This window comes from Harmonia axyridis, chromosome 5 (assembly GCF_914767665.1).
Source record: "Harmonia axyridis chromosome 5, icHarAxyr1.1, whole genome shotgun sequence".
Classification (NCBI taxonomy): Eukaryota; Metazoa; Arthropoda; class Insecta; order Coleoptera; family Coccinellidae; genus Harmonia; species Harmonia axyridis.
This window is the reverse complement of record NC_059505.1, coordinates 709,708-728,551: the sequence shown is the minus strand read 5'-3', so window position 1 is coordinate 728,551 and position 18,844 is coordinate 709,708. Positions and strand designations below refer to the sequence as shown.

At 33.4% G+C, this 18,844-nt stretch overlaps 6 protein-coding genes across 8 annotated transcripts in view; 3 read left to right on the top strand and 3 right to left on the bottom strand.

The window, feature by feature from the left end:
• Positions 1–144: 144 nt before the first annotated feature.
• On the top strand, positions 145–3,091 carry LOC123679607 (actin-like protein 6B). The gene is made up of 7 exons (XM_045616976.1): positions 145–447; positions 535–668; positions 725–989; positions 1,047–1,258; positions 1,344–1,497; positions 2,457–2,545; positions 2,604–3,091. The coding sequence occupies exons 1-7, from the start codon at positions 246–248 to the stop codon at positions 2,817–2,819; spliced, it is 1,272 nt and encodes a 423-aa protein (XP_045472932.1). The 5' UTR covers positions 145–245; the 3' UTR covers positions 2,820–3,091.
• On the bottom strand, positions 3,083–4,631 carry LOC123679606 (nucleotide exchange factor SIL1). The gene is made up of 2 exons (XM_045616974.1): positions 4,324–4,631; positions 3,083–4,255 (listed from the first exon to the last, which is right to left on the bottom strand). Exons 1-2 carry the CDS (start codon positions 4,439–4,441, stop codon positions 3,087–3,089), a joined length of 1,287 nt encoding a protein of 428 aa, XP_045472930.1. The 5' UTR covers positions 4,442–4,631; the 3' UTR covers positions 3,083–3,086.
• A 216-nt stretch (positions 4,632–4,847) lies between these two features.
• On the top strand, positions 4,848–6,421 carry LOC123679608 (nucleoplasmin-like protein). Its single transcript, XM_045616977.1, has 3 exons — positions 4,848–5,009; positions 5,176–5,570; positions 5,964–6,421. Exons 1-3 carry the CDS (start codon positions 4,988–4,990, stop codon positions 6,063–6,065), a joined length of 519 nt encoding a protein of 172 aa, XP_045472933.1. The 5' UTR covers positions 4,848–4,987; the 3' UTR covers positions 6,066–6,421.
• A 1,814-nt stretch (positions 6,422–8,235) lies between these two features.
• The window catches only part of LOC123680316 (ankyrin repeat-containing protein DDB_G0279043-like), a 79,820-nt gene continuing 69,211 nt past the window's right edge, over positions 8,236–18,844 (top strand). Inside the window, exons 1-2 of one of the 3 annotated variants that reach the window (XM_045618149.1) lie at positions 8,236–8,806; positions 10,490–10,737. In XM_045618149.1, the coding sequence (XP_045474105.1) occupies positions 8,527–8,806; positions 10,490–10,650 (441 nt within the window). In that variant the 5' untranslated portion in view covers positions 8,236–8,526 and the 3' untranslated portion in view covers positions 10,651–10,737. Of the gene's footprint in view, positions 8,807–10,489; positions 10,738–18,844 lie in introns of those variants that run through there. The other 2 variants (XM_045618151.1, XM_045618150.1) reach the window with 2 other exon arrangements.
• On the bottom strand, positions 11,508–14,188 carry LOC123680314 (leukocyte surface antigen CD53-like). Its single transcript, XM_045618147.1, has 5 exons — positions 14,030–14,188; positions 13,801–13,965; positions 13,463–13,624; positions 12,212–12,433; positions 11,508–11,712 (listed from the first exon to the last, which is right to left on the bottom strand). Exons 1-5 carry the CDS (start codon positions 14,090–14,092, stop codon positions 11,659–11,661), a joined length of 666 nt encoding a protein of 221 aa, XP_045474103.1. The 5' UTR covers positions 14,093–14,188; the 3' UTR covers positions 11,508–11,658.
• On the bottom strand, positions 14,369–18,617 carry LOC123680312 (protein Skeletor, isoforms B/C). The gene is made up of 9 exons (XM_045618145.1): positions 18,377–18,617; positions 17,718–17,937; positions 17,304–17,651; positions 17,074–17,248; positions 16,766–17,008; positions 16,579–16,714; positions 16,157–16,456; positions 15,814–16,068; positions 14,369–14,759 (listed from the first exon to the last, which is right to left on the bottom strand). The coding sequence occupies exons 1-9, from the start codon at positions 18,423–18,425 to the stop codon at positions 14,446–14,448; spliced, it is 2,040 nt and encodes a 679-aa protein (XP_045474101.1). The 5' UTR covers positions 18,426–18,617; the 3' UTR covers positions 14,369–14,445.

Sequence of the window (18,844 nt, the reverse complement as noted above, 5' to 3'; positions counted from 1 at the left end):
GAAAAAAAAGCAATGAATGGCTTCATTTTTACACAATTCGGATAACAAAACATTTCTATAAGTTCAGTAACTGTTTCAATTTGTAATAGTTTTGTTCATCCAACTGATTGTTTTGGAACCTAAACTTACAAATGTCAATACTGTCAAAACTATAAACAAATTTTCGTTAACCTCAATTTGTAGAAGCTTATAAGAAAATAAGCGTTTATGTTTTGCCTACTCCAGTAAAATATACAAATAAAAAAATGAGTAGTGGGATGCTTTATGGGGGCGATGAAATTGGAGCTTTGGTTTTCGATCCCGGGCATCATTCTCTTCGGGTAGGATATGCTCAAGAGGATACTCCAAAAGCTGAAATACCATCAGTTATTGGAGTAGCACCGGAACAAATAAAATTAGAACCAGAAGCAAAAGCAGATGACAGCAATGTTTCCTCTACCCCTTCATGTGAGTTCAGAAAGTGCAATGTTGAATTGAAAAAAATCCCAAATAAAATTGAATTCACTTTAATCCTATGCTGTTGATGAATTTTAGCATGGAAACACTATATTGATACCATATACTTACATAAACCAAGGCCTAATATGGAACTTCATAGTTATATGAAAGACGGAATGATTGAAAACTGGGATTATTTTGAAAAAATGATGGACTATTCTTATTCTAAGGTGCGAATAAACTCGAAAATACTCTCCTCCTTTTTTAAAGCGTAAATCTATTTCAGATCATTCAATCTGAATCACATTTTCATCCAGTTCTGTTTTCCGAATCCCCTTGGAATCAACGACAAAAACGTGAAAAATTAACTGAGATTATGTTTGAAAAGTACAAAGTACCAGCATTTTATCTGGTAAAAAATGCAGCTCTAGCAGCATTTGCCAATGGCAGAGCAACAGCTCTTGTTATTGATAGTGGGGCTACTCACACTTCAGCTGTGCCAGTATTAGATGGTTATGTCATTTCTAATGCAGTTGTAAAATCTCCTTTGGGTAAGCCGGATAAAAATGAATCATATTTATACAATGTTTTGACTTGTGTTTTTCAAGGTGGAGATTATCTAGTTCTGAGGGCTAGAGAAATGCTTGAAAGTTTGGGAATTGATTTAACTCCTTCTGTATTGATAGCGAACAAAGAGGTTATAAGGGATAAGGACAAGCCAAGATATACAAAAAAGACATTTCCATTCGAAATAACAAATAGTTGGATGACTTATATGACAAAAAAAACTGTACAAGACTTCCAACAAAGTGTTTTACAGGTATTGTATTTTACTGTTTTTCACCTGGCTATCACAGACTGATACTTGAGTAAACACTTTAAAACATCTTCGATATTGTACACAGGTTTCTGAATCTCCATATGATGAAAGAGTCGCTGCTAGTATTCCTATGGTACATCATGAATTCCCAACAGGTTATCATCAAGATTTTGGCCCAGAAAGATTCAAGCTAGCCGAGGGATTATTCGATCATGCCATGCTTGGAGCGGGATATATTGGTATGTAATTCAAAAAAATTTGTCAGTGATATGCCATCAGGGAATTTTAACAAAGGGTTTTCCGATGAGGGGTTTAATTTTGAATAGCATCTGGGCAGTTGACACTCTTGAGGCTGTCAATTTTTGACATTTGACAAGTAAAAACTACGCCAACACTAAAAATGGTACGATATATGCTTCAACAACGCAAAAAAATTATTAAAATTCACTAAAAAATACATGATCAATTAGCACCATTTCCATTTTCCATCGTTGAGGCATATCTTCCTCTCAAGATAAACATCCTTTGTTTTCTTTAAAATGTCGCAGTTTTTTTTTGGAATATCAAAATGATACCTCTTATTGGAAAATCTTTTATGGAATAATTTCGAATGACAGTTCAGCCTTTTTTGAAATTGATGTTTATACAGGGTTGGAACTATTAAGAGGGGCACTACAGGGATATTGAAAACCGTTAGAGATACAGGGTGGCTTGAATTACAAAAAAGTTGCTTTATTTAGGGATTAGTGTGTTAGTGTTAACAGATCCTAAATATCTCCAATGGTTCTCGAGATATTTCATAAGAAAAAAATTAAATTTTACTATCGCGTCTCTGAAACAATGGAAAACAGAAAAAATCTGATGACACCATTAGAATCTCTATATTGGATAATGGCTATAAACCAAATTTCGTGAAGTTATCTCCAAAAACAAATGAGTTATACAGAAAAAGAAGAAAATCTTGATTTTCAGTTTTTTCGAGATATCTCTGGAACCAATGGAGATATTTCGGATCTTTTAACACCAACACACTAATCCCTAAATAACGCAACTTTTTTGTAATTTAAGCCACCCTGTCTTTCTAACGGTTTTCGATATCGCTGTAGTGGCCCTCTAGATAGTTCTAACCCTGAATAGTTGGTTTTATTATACAAATCTAATAAGAATAGTACTAACTATTGTTGGAAAAATGTTACAGCCGCCACTAGCGCAGGAATGTGTGATGTGGACATTCGTCCAGCCCTTTACAGTTCAGTAGTTTTAACGGGAGGAAATTCCCTTGTACAGGTAACAAATCCCCAAATTTAATTCAATCAGAAATCACTTCTAGATATTTATTATCTAGGGATTCAGCGACAGACTCAGCAAAGACCTCTCGTCAAGGACACCAGGATCTATGAGACTGAAAATGATTGCTGCCAATGGGACCGTAGAGAGGCGGTTTGGTGCTTGGGTAGGAGGTTCGATATTAGCATCCATTGGCACCTTCCAACAGATGTGGATGTCAATGCAAGAATACCAAGAATGCGGTAAAGCCCAGATAGATCGGAAGTGTCCCTGAAGTTTGAACTTTTCTGCATGATTATTTCTTACAGTGATATTTCCGATACAAACTTCATTATGTGAATTTGATTCATATTGAACAACTGTAATTGTTTTAAAAATAAGCTCGAATTATATTCAACCCTTAATTTAAATTTATTATAAGAGAAACGTACCCACCATCCTTAAATGAAGTGTACTCCAAAGAACACTCGAGTAATATATTCGCCTAGATGTGAAAAATAATTTTTGTAATTAATTGATCAAGGAAATAAAAAAATATGCATTAGAGTTCAGTCTTTTGTTTTGATTTATTAATTTTCATTAAATCATGACACAAATCCTTCAATTCTGAAAAATAGCTACTCAAACTATATTCCTCATCTTCATCAATATCATCCAAGCCCAACTTATTATATTTTTGGTACAAATAGTTCAGTATCTTTGTATCATAGCCAATGGCACATTTTTCTCTCAATATACTCATCGACTTCAAACATTTCTCAACAAAATCATGGTTGTCTTCATCAGCAGTAACAATAGAATAAAGTAATTTGTTAACATAAAAGCACCAATTATTTTCAATCAACTTATCTTCTATACCGATGAGTTCATATTGTTTTAAAGCCTCTTCATCATTTTTCAAGGAATATTGATGTTCGCTCACTAAATCTACAAGAAGTGTGACCAATTTCACATTAATTTTAATGTCGCCTTCCTCAATTATCTTTGAGAATACAGTTAAACCTCCATTTTCCAAAAATTTTCTCTGGGCTAATGGAAACCTCCTTAATATTGAACTTAAAGCTCCAACAGTTTGATATTTTACTTCAGGATTTTTCTCTAAATTCAGCACTTTGAGAAGTTCATTTACACAACCTGTTTCTAATGCATGAATCTGAACTTTTGGATTATTCTGCATTAAAGAACTCATAAGTCTCAATGTCATGGTTTTTATTTCATAATTGGTGTGATTTAAATTATTGTAAATTAAAATCTTGAAACCATTTTGATTTATGAATTCTATTGCATTATCAATTTGGTGGGAGAGATATTCCAAATCCTCAAGTATATATTTCATTCTTGTATTGTTCTTTGTTCCACCCAGTTCTTCTTTGAAATCTAATATCAATTCTCTGATGACCTCTGAATCCAATTTAGGAGTCAGTTGAAGATGACCTAGTTCCCTCTTAATCTCATCATAGCTTCGATATTTAGTTTTCAAAATACCCAAATTATCTTTATTAGCATCATTTTTAATTTTTTTCAAAGACTCTTTAATTTCTGCTATAGGAATTCTATTGTTGAATGAATCTTCAAGTTTTTCATTCAAGTGATCATTGTCAGTGATAACCAATGCTTGTTTTTTCTGGACAACATCATCAGGAAACTTGGCTTCCCTCTTTCCTGTTGCAAGATTTATTCTGACATGAAGACCGGCTGGAATTTTTTGTCCTAGAATTGAATGTATGGAATAATTCATACAAATATTGTGCAACAGTTTACAAGAGTAAAATCCATACCTTCCTTTATTTCTTTCCATTCCGAATCAGGAATGAAAACGTCTTCATCCTTATCATTATCACATAAAATTAATGTAACAGAAAATAGAGATAGTAAAAATAATAGTTGTAAATTCATAATAAGAATTGCCCAATATGATTCAAAGAAATTTGTAATAGATCTAGATCTACTGCATATTTGAATTATATATAGGTTAATCAAAAATTGAACCAATGATTTATTAATTCATAATATTAGATTATTGAATTCAACCAATAAGGATGATCCACCACGAGAAAATATTGTTATAATCTATGATATGAAACACCGAATGTTAGACATTTTACATTTCAAATCAATTTTTCGTTATGAAAATAAAATTGATAAATGCTGCGGGAATTAAAATACTTTTTTTTTGAATATCATATGTATTTCCTTAGAAATAGTTCAGAAATTGCTTAGGGCTTCTAATAAAAATTTCAAATCGCAGAATTCTTAAAAGAAAAAGAATTGCCCTCCCCCTTTTGCCTATTGGCGCAAACGCAGATTTCTACGCGCCATAGCAATTCGTACGCCATTATCAGTGCTTGGTAATTCTCTCGTTCTTCGCCGTTGAAGCTTCTATAACTTTCTGTTGCATCACGTGCAAATTTTTCAATAATCTGTTAACATCCCAAAGAAACGATGGCTGATGAATACTTTTATGGTATGTAGATCTTAAATTACATTTGTTTTATACATTTCTGACTGTATTTTCAATGTAAATCTTCCTCAAAATGAAAATTATGCTTTGTTGTGATGCCGGTTTTTGCGCGCCATTACCGAATTTTCGTAATGTATAATGTTGCTTGAATAATATTTGAAATTTGCAGCTCTGACTCTCAAAGGTGCTAAATCTAGCGAAGTTTGGGACCCCGAAGGCAAAGCCTCTGAAGATTTCAATGGGGGCCACAAACTAATTATCAAACAAGCTCTACTAGGACCTGAAGCTACAGAAGGAGAAGTAAATGTTATCCAAGTTGAAGCTATGACATGGAAAGATCATGTTAAAATTCCAGTAGCAACACTTAAAGCTGGAGGACCAAACAACCAAGTTTTATTGGATTTGTCTTTCCCTGATCCTCCAGTTACTTTTACTCTAGTGCAAGGTAGTGGTCCAGTACATATTATTGGCCATCATTTAATCGGTTCATCAATGGAAGAATTCGATGAAATGGATGAGGTTATTGACGAAATGGACGAGGATGAAGAAGGAGAGGAAGGCGCTGTAAGTCATTAAAATAAGGAAATGAAAATTTGAACTGAATCTTTCAGTAAATAATTCAAGTGAATGTTGCTAAGAACTTAAACTGCATTATCTAAATTTGTGTAGAACGAACGTGTTGTCTGGAGTGTAGCTAGTTGAGAAAATCCTGATATAACCCTATCCTAACCTAACTTTTTCAGTTGTCAATATTCCTTTCGATTAATATTTGCTTTATTAATGCAATCCTAGAGTATTGAGTTCCTGATATCCTGTGTTGAATATTTTCCTTGGTACTTTTCCTTTCCAAAACTTTTGTTTTTTTCTCGAGATCACTGGGCTTGCAAGTTATAACTTACGTTCTTTCAAATTTAACTGTGTGGATTAAAATTGTTCATGCAAATATCCCTATTACAGGAGGAAGATGAAGAAGACGAAGAACCCAAAAGTAAAAAAGCCAAAACAACAAATAGCACAAAAGGCAAAACTCCAGTGAAAAACAAAGCTAATAAGAAGTAAAACAGACCTAGTTATTAATTTCATTTTATGTTAAGTCAGAATGTATCTTATTTTATACTGAGTATTTGTTTTTCACATAGTTCTCTCAACAAACTTTCCATTAGTTTGTTTAAAATTCCATTAATTGTGAAATTAATCTTCGTGAAAAGTCATTCATGTTTCTTCGTAATTTATTCCAAGATTTTTTGGTTGTTTTGTAAATAATTAATCTCATTAAAGTAGTTTTTATACATTGCGTTTTATTAAAATTGGTCGAGGCAGTTTTATTGAATGCAACAATTTTGAAATTTATTATCGTATGACTGATGAATAGATATGTTTTGATTTGAACTTTTCCCATTAAAGTATTGTTTCTATATATGAATTTTATTTAAATCATATAGCATTTTCGTTGGAAAATGCCTACCTAGCTCAATAAATTAGCTTCCTTTTTACATTCTTATAAGTGTTCGTTATCGTAATGTAACTGAGAATTCAACCATTAATAAATTTAGAATTAACGTTCTAAATTCAAAGTTGTTCGAAAATTGAGTGAGATAAATTGCTTTTAAAGATGCATATACTTTTCCAAAAACATTTTGTAAGTATTGAATGCATTTGGTTTATTTTGCATTATTTTATCTATGAAAAATTCGCTTCCTGTTTGCACTAGATTCAAGACTCAACTTTGTATTGATTATTCAGATTTGTTTGATCAATGAAAGTTGCTATTACTGTTTTAACTCCTAAAGTAGATGGGGGAATAAAATAGTTACTTTTTATGATGATTCTTGCTAAAACTGATCAACAAAATGAAAATAGTTTATTAATTTCGTGGAAGGATGAAGTTGAAAGTGAATATTGCCTCCAAATTTTGAATGCTTTCAAAGAGTGGACTACATTATACAGGTGATGTTGGTATAAGGGTACATGCATGTAAATTACCCTTTTAGCTTGTGATATTGAATAGAGTCCTAGTTTGAAATTAATTTTTCTGTGAAATATATAATCGTTCCCAATTTGCAGAGGGTACAGCACTTCATATATTGTAGAAAATTTAGCCCCTTGTGAAGTTTACTCATTCAGGGTAAAATCAGCGAATTCTGAGTGGTATACTTTCAAAAGTGCAACTAGTGAAGGAATTTCATATACTACAAGGCACCTATTCAATGCAATGCGTTCTCAGAAATTTGGTCTAATAAGAAAAATTATAAAGATGAGGTAAATATTTCTCATAAGAAAAATTATAAAGATGAGGTAAATATTTCTAATAAGAAAAATCGTAAAGATGCGGTGAATATTTTTCGAAAAAGTGAAATTGAAATGAGTGTTACTTTGTAAAGGTGAATATAGAAAATTTTCTCTTTAATTAACACTAATCAATAATATCCTTAAATGAATATGACCCTCATTTGGAGCTTTTAATTTATACTTGTGGCACATCACTTGATTCAATAAGTTAAATGGGTTCCTGTACGTTTGTTTTTAATACTGATTTCAAATATGTGAATATGAAAAGGTAAAAAAATGTGGACATTTCACTTCTTGGTTATATTATTAATGAAAAAGATCTTATAAAAAAATTAAATATTATTGGGGATAGGCAGCAATTTCAAATTACGATTCATTCGTGGATTTAATCCCGCGCAGTTCTTATGGAAACTACGCAAATATACAGGGTGATTTACCACGATGGCCTATTAGACGTTTATGAAAAACTAATCATAATTTTGTGCTAAAAATTTGCATGTTGTGGTTTCCGACAATGATCTTTTTCCCTAAGTTATTTTCAAATATCTACAACTTCCGGTAATACCGGAAACAGACAACTACTTTCTTATTTCAAATGGCATACCCAGTATATTATTACATCATTAGTTACTTAAAGAAACCCTATACCTTAAATAAGTACTTTAAATGAAGTAAAACCCCAACATGCAAATTTTCAGCACAAAATTATGATTAGTTTTCCATAAATGTCTAATAGGCCATTCCGGTGAATCACCCTATATATCCTACTTTCAAGGGCGACGCGCGCAGTTTTTAACGCCCGAAGCAAATAATTATTTGGGTAGCGCCCCCACCATATATGGAAGAAGCATCAATAATCAACAGCAAAATAAATTACTAGAATAGAATTCAATGTATAGAATATGGAAATTCTATGATTATAGGCTCAATATTGGTTAGAAATTTTTATTTAGACTATTCTAAAGTTTGTAGTTTTTTTATGATCTTGGAGGATATCAAATAAGCATCTTCGTTAGTATAGTTTTCTTAGTTTTTAATTTGAAAATATAGCACTTATATCTAATGTATTCCTAACTAATATTTATTTGTTATCTCTCATGAATGATATTAGTTTTAATTTTTTAATGAGAAACAAGTACGTAATTGGTTTTTTAGACCTGAGCTCCTAGAAACAGAAAACAAGAAATGTAACACGCCTTTGATCCAGGCCATAACGGAGAACGATTTCAAAATGGTTAATCTATTGCTTCATTTGGGTGGTAACATAAATAAAGCTTTGATGCATTCTGGAAAAACCCCGTTGTTGGTTGCAATTTCCTATGGTTTTCTCGAATTAACTAAGTTCCTCATTAGTAAAGGTGCTTCAGTACGTGCTGTAGATATTAACGGATTGGGAGCAATGCATTATGCTGTGAGTTCTGAAAATTTTGAGATGATTGGTTATTTTGTCGACATGGGATTGGAAGTGAACCCAAGGGATAAAAACGGATTGACACCTTTACTTAGAGCAGGTAAATAACAACCGACTTTTGTCATTACTTCCAAATATGCGGAAAAGAACAAGGGCGTAGATCGTTTTTTTCTTGGGGGTTAAAGGAAAAAAAAATTTTTGACGACATTGTTTACTCATATCTATAATTTGAGAAAAAGAGGTTTGATAATGAAGTTTGAAAAATTATTTCGAGTATTAACTCGAAATAATTTTTTTATTACCAATCGATTGTTCTTATCTTATACTGGGTATTCCTGAATTGGAGTTACGAAGGAAAATGAGAGATTCCTTGTATAATTTCAAAAATAAAATGGTCCATAAACATGAACTCGAAAATGATTTGTTTTCGAGATACAGGGTGTTTCTTGTAGTCTTGTAGTTTTTGTGATGCTTAACCAGTTTATCGAATCTTTATTAATCTTCGCTACAGAGTTAGTAAATAAGTTCCAAAACTTATAATTTATTTATTTATCACAGCTACCTATCCGGATCTTTATGATAATTTGAATTTTCCTGAGATTTACTATAGAGAGCTGTTTGAACTTTTTTCTCGAAATCGATAAAAGATACGACGAAACTTCAACAAACCAAAAAATGTAATATACTGAACCAGAGTTTCTTGGGAACGTCTATGCCAATTCGAGTTAAATATCTTGAGAAGGGAAGGTGTTATGAGAGAAAACACCTGTATCTCAAAAACAAAGCGTTTGCAGACTCATGTTATAGGACTTTTTTTCTTTAAATGATCCGAGAAATCTATCATTTTCATTTAGGATGTAGATATAGTCAATTCAAAACTGATATCTTCACAAATAAATTGCAATTTGAATGAAACACAATAAATTGCACAAAACAGCCCAGACAATTTTCGATGCGAATTATTCAGTTTTAGTTCAGATTTTTTGATAACTACAGAATTGAAATTTTGTGAAGGAAATGATACAAAAAACTGAAAACAACGGGTAAATGTATACCGATGACGAATGCAAAAATCCCAGTTCGCGTATAAGGGGCGATGCCGAGAAAGCGGATAGATAAAGGAAAATAATAAATCTCGGACAAAAACCTGCTCGTAGTGCAATAAAAGTACTCATCTTGAAAGCGATAATGAACTCATGAACCGTAAAAGGGTCCAATTTTTTACTGCCGGGTCGATTTCAAAGGAAAGTAAAATGATTATTCGTTCATTCTATGGAAAAATGTTCGTTCTTCATATTCGCGAGAATTCTGAAATTTTATATTTTGGAAATCGTAGGGGGTAATTACCCTCAGTACCCCACATTTCTACGCCCTTATTAAATATAATATCTGTATTGAGCTAATCGAATTGATTGCAGCCTTTTAAAACTCAAAATTAAATTAAATTTATGCTTTCCACCTAGAGGTCTCTACTAGAATTTGCTTATTTCTACAACGACTTTGAAGGAAGGAAAAACTATCATTCAAAAATTCAGTTGAATTCATCAAAATGTTTCAGGCCAAAAGTATTTTCATCTATACCCGTTAAAAACTCTGAGAATGTTCGTAGAATGTAGGTATCTCGAAATTTCTAAGAATTGTGAGGTCAATTACCTAGCTGTAGGTACCCTCTGTAAATTGCAGCGGGTACCAATTCAAAAGCATCCTTTTTCAACGCACTATTGTTCAAATGTACCGACCATGCGACTCGAATTGAACAAATTGTGATACAGATGTTTTTCAGTTATTCTGGATTTGAACGAAGAAATAATAAGATTTTTGATTGAGAATGGCGCTGATCCCAATATTTGCGATGAAAATGGATTTGATTTCTACAAGCATCAATGTTTGAATAGAAAAGAAGTAATTGTAAATAGCTCTATCCCAAAATTCATTTTTTTGTGAGTATGAGATATTGTGATTTGTTTGGTTTGGAGATATTTGTGGGGATTACCAAATTTCGAGAATGAGCTTTCTGATTTGAACAGTCAACATAAATTAATCAACATACATACAGGGAATTGGAAGGTACAAAGGAAATGAGGGATTTCTTGGATAATTTTAAGAACAAAATGTTCTATAGACATAGGCCCACAAACTCTTTGTTTTCGTCATACAGGGTGTTGAAGTTTGTTTTTTTGTCGACTTTTTTCACGTAGCACCTTCCCTTCACAAGATACCTACTCAACTTAAATTTGGCATAGATATTCCAATTCAAAGTTTTCATCATGTGATATGCTAATTTTGAATGTAAATCTACAGGGTGGTATTTTTTCTAGAGCAGTGTCCTCTTTTTTCCTCTAGAACATTTTTTGGTGGACCACTGGTAATTTAGAAAAATTCAAAAAGAAACTTTGGTCTACAACTACACATTTTGGTTTCTCGTAGTTTTGTCGAATCTGCTACCGATTTCCAGAAACAAATTTCAAACAATTCTTTAGTAATCCTGAGGAAAATCCAAATTATCATAAAGATTCAATTTGTGAGCTGTGATGAATAAATTAATTTTAAGTTTTGGTACATTATTTACCCAATCTATAGCGAAGATTAATAAAAATTCGAAAAACTGGTATAATCATCACAAAAAGTAGGGCTACAAGAAACACCCTGTACCTCGAAAACAAAGCATTTGTGGGCTCATGTTTTTAGGATCTAAGAAATCTCGTATTTTACTTTGTACGCCCAATTTAGGAGCACCCTAGCTGTATAGTATTCCTATATATACAGACTATTATAACAAAAAACATGCGAAAAGAAAAAAATTTTTATAATTATTCGTTTAATAACTGAATGTGTGTTTATGTTTTCTATATATTCCACATAACATTTCAAATATCGAAATAAAGGTGGAGCAGCTTCCCTATATCTCAAATGCTAGACACGCCACTGTCATTTACGATTTCGGAAAACATTTTAACGTCGTCCAAGATGATCTCTTGTCCACAATATGAAAATTCCTCCAAATATCTGCAATTAGAATAGGTTATTACAGCCGTAATCATTGTTGTACTATTTTCTTCTTCTTTTAAACCTATTTTGAGTTAGGTATAGCAATTTTTAGGATTGTTATTTTGAAATAACTGCTGTCCAACATTTTTTTCACAAATTTTTGGTTTCTTCTTCAATTTAGATTTTTCGCTTTTTTGTGTACTTTTAATTTATTATAATTATACAGGCTGATTCATTGGTAAATGGGCGGAAGCTATGGGTAGATAGAGGACACTTTGGCGAGTCAGAATAACATTTGAAGGGTCTATCTCTATTTATAATAAAGATACAGAGTGTTCTATTGATTTTGTCAATTTCTTCAATTACCCATAACTTTCGAACCACCCTATATTATATTTTCATGATCTTTGGTACGTTTATTCTCTGTATACCTACTTATTAAAGCAAATTAAAAAAAAAAACATGAATAAAAATTGTCTTTTCTTCTTGAAAATATAGCTTTCTCTCTGAACCTTACCTCAAATATTGAAGATCCTATAACCATCAAGCTAATATATTCGTAATTATCATCAATATAGTTTCTCAATTTCGGTCCACATCCATCTTTGTACTCAATGCCAGGAGTACACGTCCTTTGGTTGTTTGAGTCCACATCTTCAGACTCACCACAGCAAGATCCAGGCAAGGGCATTCCTCTATTGGTGTAATCCGTTGAGTTTCGTACACCACAACATTCAAGCTGAAATTTTTTGAAATTTAGCTCATGCCAATAATAATTTTCAAATTTTGAGCCGAATATGGCTTTAAAAGATAACTTTCGAAAAAAGTTTTTTTCGGCAACCGTCCGGGAAGTGCTCACTTCCCGGACGCTTTTTCTCTGAGAAAGTAGCATTTCCCGGCCTAGTCCGGAAAGTACGTACTTCCCGGACTAGGCCGGAAAAGAATCATAGAATCCATAGCAACCGAGATAACGGCTGACAGTTCATATGAAATTAGTTGTCAAAAATTTGCATGTTTTTTTATCGCAATCGCAATAAAATATGGAAAGCAGCAGCGATAGTGTTATTCTACACGGTTGCCGAAAAAATATTGTACGCAACACGCCGGAAAATGGTTTTTTTGCACTCACAGACTTCCAGGACTCGCTTACGCTCGTCCTGGAATTTTGTCTATTCGTCCAAAAAAACCCTATTTCCCGGACTTGTTACGTAAATTACTATTAAAGTGCGTTCGATAAACACTTATTCGATTGAGATAAAACATATTGTACCTAACTATAAAATAAAATAACGAAATGAAAGCCTATGCAAATTTTTTTGAGGATCATCCCACTAGATTACGAAAAATTTTTTTCAAAAAGCTCAATATTTTAGAAATTATTCGCCGTACTGTGTCAACCTATAGGTCATTGAAAAAAAAATTTGAATTTTCAGGGAATTATGTATTCATTTCTATGCTCAATATATACAGGGTGTTTCACAATCGACGCGACTCTTTATTATGGTAAAGAGCTGAAATTTTCGAATTTTTTTTCGATACCATATCAATTAGGCTACATTAGAGCTACATTCTCAAATGATTCGGAAATACACAGGGTGTACCCAAAAGGTGTAAATGACTCATCATATATTTATGTTTTTTATTGAATATTCAGATTGCAGGGCATAAATTAAGATTGAACGAGCAGGCAAAAGCTTCGGATCAAGCGCTTGTACTGTTTTGTTTTATTCTTCACTATAAATATATATAGAACATTCATTTTCCTTACCCATTTTTCGATTTCTCTTATGTACTGAATGCGGTGCTTGTCTTGAGAATATATGAACTTGTCGAGTTTATCATCTATTCCTTTGGTGTCGCTAGTTTCCGCTATAGCTATCATAACTATCAACATTTGTATTAAGAATAAAACGAAGAGGATCGCAGCATGCTGAAATCAGAACAAAACTTTTTGAAACACCCTGTATATCGTTAAATTAATTAATCATCAATATTACACACAAGATTAATTGAAAAGAATAAACATGTTAAAGATTAAATGACAACTTGAATAGTTATTATCTTATGTATGAGTTTCTAGGTCAGTTTTAGAAGTTCATTGCTTACTGCGGTAAGAAGATTCTTGTTTTCTCTAACAGCACCACAACATCCTAAAAAGGATATAATAAAAACCAATGTACCAACAGCAATTGCAATCTTGCCATAGGAGCTATCATAACCTCCATTTACAATAGGTAAAAGGCCATACAGTATCAACAATGCGCCGAAAATCTAGAAAAATTTTAAAATCAAGTGGCTCACTCTTGAAAGTGAGTTATTCATTGTATAATCTTACCACAAAAATAAAATTGAAGATGAAAATAATGTATTTGGCTAGTCCAATTATAAGTTTTATCATTATGGGAGGAATGTGGGAAGCTCTGGAGGATAAAACCTAACTGAACTTTCGATTTTGTTATTTTTATCTAGATCTATGTTGATCCCTATTATTTGATTTATCACAACGCATATAGATCCGAATCGAATGGAAGCACTCGAATTTTGTTGTTATTACTCGATTTTATCTTTATTTCAAATAAACCCTAGTGTATGACGAATTCAGGTGCACATAATTCATATAATTATGAATAAGGTAGATACATAAAAGGATAATACGATAAAAACAACTAATTTAAATTATTTATAATCTTTTATTTCACTTTTGTCACAGCAAATTAGAATTATCAAATAAATAATATAACAATAAAAAAATCATTTAAAGTAAAAATTCAAGAAAGTTATCGTCAAAAGACTCCAAGCTAATGAGGTTCTTCTACTTCCAGTCGACCTTGAAAAACTTGAAAAAGTATCTATTATATGGATTTTCCATCCCATGTTGGACTGCGTGAATGAGTTATAATATACAATGTCCGGCCAAGATGTATTTGGCGTAAATTCTAAAATAGCAGGATCGCCTTTTTCACAGGTGTAGACCAATGAACGATTGAATTTTTTAAATGAAGGAAAATCATCGTCTAACCTTCTGTCTCTGTCTTCTGCATGTCGAGCAAGGCACAATGGTCCAGCTAGAAATAAAATAAGTTTTGTGTCCTTTTACAATGAAATAAACATCCAATGATTTTATTTAATATCAAAGTGGTACCTCTCATTGGAAAACCATTCATTTATAAATAAGGGTGTTTTTTTCGAAGTATATAACTTTAAGTTGGCATTACTGTTCAAGATGGCGACCGATTTAACAGCTGTCAAGTGATTTATTCTCAGTTTAGTTTGGCAATTCATCATGAATAGACTCACGCCTGAACAACGCTTGCGAATAGTGCAATTTTATTTCGAAAATAATGGTTCTGTGCGGAATACGTATCGCGCACTACATCCATTTTATTTTGTTTAGCGATGGAGCGCACTTCTGGTTGAATGGCTACGTCAACAAACAAAACTGCCCCATTTGGAGTGAAGCTAATTCTCAAGTGTATGTCGAAACACCGATACATCCAGAAAAACTGACTGTTTGGTGCGCTTTATGGGCTGGTGGAATCATTGGTCCGTACTTCTTCAAAAACGATGATGGCCAGAACGTTACAGTCAATGGTGATTGGTATAGAGCCATGATTACTAACTTTTCATTCTTGAATTGAACAACCATGATGTCCAGGAGCTGTGGTTCCAACAAGACGGCGCAACATGTCACACAGCTAGTGCCACAATCGATTTATTGAAAGACATGTTTGGTGACCGCCTAATTTCACGTTTTGGACCTGTGAATTGGTCTTCAAGATCTTGTGATTTAATACAGCTAGACTACTTCATGTGGGGCTATGTAAAGTCATTGGTCTATGCGGATAAGCCACCAACCCTTGACCATTTGGAAGACAACATTCGCCGTGTTATTGCCGATATACGGCCACAAATGTTGGAAAAAGTCATCGAAAATTGGACGTCCAGATTGGACTACATCCGAGCCAGCCGTGGCGGTCATATGCCAGAAATCATATTTAAAATGTAATGCCACAAGATAATCTTGCGGATAAATAAAATTCATGTCAATCGAATAATCCATCGTTTTTTTATTGCAATTTAAAGTTCTATAGCTCAAAAAAAAACACCCTTTATATTTACCTGAAGTGGGCCTTGGTCTTCCTCTTCTAGAATATTCAATTCCAGCTAGAACCCTTATTTTAGACTGTTGTTCATCAGTTAATTTATCGAAACCACCATGTGGCTCATCTGTTATTATCAAGGGATGGTACAGTTCTGCCATATGTGGGTTGTTACCACCATAAACCCTAAAAGCGTAAGTCAAACCTCTCCTCAACCAAATCTCAGGCACTAGCATACCATTTATATACAAGGATAAGGCTGTCGCAGGTTGGCCTAAAAAAAGGATGATTGAAAACTTAAAAATAACGTGTCTCAAAAGTTTTAAGGTCAGTTGAGACATACGTTATACATCTTTTCATACCTGTTAAACCTTGGTATCCTTTCAGACCACCAGATGGACCAAGGTAGGCGTTGAAGATTCTGGAAGCTTTACCATCAAGTTCTCCCTTCTCCCAAATTTCTGTTTTGTTCTTTTTTCCTGTCTCATCTCTGGTGAACGCGAAACAATTGTTTGTAGGCTCTTTAGGGTTTACCATTATTGAGATATTCGCTTTGGGATATTTGTCATGAAAAGCTGGTTCCTTATTCCTATCTAATTTCCCTAGAGCCCATATTATGTATATAGGCTGTTCGGTTAAATATTCCTTGTCACCACTGTCCGCTGAAAAAGTCTCTTTTTAGCTCAAAATCGAAGGCAATTGAAGGTCAATCAAACTTCTTCAAATTTTGCTGGCGTCTTAATTGCATAGAAACGTAACTAACAGCAAGAGAGTTGCTACTCACGAGATATCAGGAATCTTCGATAAGTGATGATATTTATTCCATTTTCTCTGACAGCTGTATGGAGTTGGTTATTGTCTTGACCACCTACCAAATCATCTTTACAGACTCCTTTATATTGACCCAGAATTTTGACGCACTAAAAACGGAAATATTAAAAAAAAATGAGAGAAAATCATAATGTACTTACCGGCGTAAGGGCTGTAATGTTATAATCAGTTGCAAAACCTCTATAACCATCTATATAGGCTATTGTAACATCAGAATTCAACATCTGGCTTTGGCTATCTGATCCAGAAATACCAAAAGACATATACTCATCTTCTGCAATATTACCAGCCAACTGTATGGTTATTTGTGGACCAAAAATTTCCCAAGAAACTTGGAAGTCTTTATGGAGTTGAAGACAATTCGGGAGCTCATTCTTATGACTCTGCATAGGAAAATAAATGTGACTTAGATGTTCTAGCTAAAGGAAAATGATGGAGTCAGCCTTACAATTATTTTGACTAAAGATGGCGGTACGTTCAAGCCATCTGGTACTATGAATGAACCCAAATTTTCATTGGTGCTGTGATCGTAAATGCTAAACCAATCAATGGTGAAAATTGTGAGATCTCCAGGCAGTTCTAGAGTTATGGTCTGTTCGTTGTAGCTTCTTATTGGTTCCAAGCTGTAAAAACTTCCTGTTTAGCATGGATACAATAATTGAGCACTTCACAACTTACTATCCATTTTCATCTGGTACTATGAAGCCCTTTGGTCCAGGTTGTGGACCTACTCCAACCCAGAAATAAGCTTCCTTAGCCTTGCCATCATACTTGAAGTGTTTTATTCGGAGAGTTTTCGCATCTAGAATCTGTATGTCACCGGAAGAAACACTGTTTTTCTTTCCAACTAATTGGCCAACGTTTTGTATGTTGGGTGGTTCGAATTCTTCAGGAATATATATGTCACCAAATGTGTTCTGACTCCAGATGTCATATACAGCAAACCATCTTATATCTGTGATTTTCTTTTTGTCTGGCAGTGATAGTGTGAAGTCTTTGTTCAAATAACGTTCTAAAACGTTTGTGCTGCAAGATAAAAAGATTTGTAATCAAACTATAAGTTGTTATGAAAAAAAGTATAAGCTGACTTACTGGCCATATTCGTCAGGCACTATGAAGCCTTGAGGACCTGGTCTGTTGGAAGAACCTGCCCAGAAGAAGGTATCTGCCCCATTGCCATCATAACTGAACTCTGACAAGAGTATAGAGTACTCATCTATCACATAAATATCGCCAGAAACTTGGTGATGGTATGAATTTAATTTTCCTAGGTATTTCCCTTTATAAGGGCCTTCATCTTCTTGACTCCTAACTGAAATTTAATAGAAATTCTAGAACATCGAACCAATAAGGTTTTAAAGAGTTGATCAAGCTATCGCTCTGCCTTTTTGATGAGGTTGAAGAACGAAGAAAATTGGGTACATGATTTTTTTTATATTTTTGTTGGTGGAAAAGTATATTCTGTGAATTATACTAGCTTTGAAATAAAGAAAGATCGATTCTTGTGCTTGGAACTAATGTTTTTGGTGAAATAATTCTGTAGAGGTACTAGGGTCCAAAAATGTACACAACATTTCATGATTATCAAAAAAAAATCTGCTAGCAACTATAAAAGATTTAAGTTTGTGATTAAAAAAAAAATTGTTCACACTATAATGATTTCACGACCAATCCGCCTTTGAAACTCTCAAATATTGACTACAAAACTGTCAGAAACTAATGAGGTACAATAATTGTTTCTTTGTACTCACCAAAAATGCATGCATGTAATGCGCATATGGTAATCCACAAATATTTCATTTTCTTCAATTTTTCTTTGTCATTTTTGGCATTCGTACAGTCTCCACCACTTCACGGTTAGACAAATACACACCGTTTGATTTTTTTTTGGAACTAGAAGGTTTTATGTCGAAAAATAAAAATTTACAATGACTAACCTGGCTATATTAATCACAAATAGTGAATAATGGAACTTTCTCTTACAACCTTGATGGCAACTTCTTTCAATTCAGTTCGCGTTCGATGCCTCTTGAAGAACGGGTACTGCGCTTCTACATGGGCGTCCCAACAACGATTTTTCCAGGGGGCCATACAATAATACAACCAGCATAAGTTTGCTTGAATTTTTATCGATCAAAATCGGGAGCTTTTAAGCTCTCACTCATTCATTCGCCAACTGCACCCTTGGAGACCATTGCCACATGAAAGAACGTGCGCTC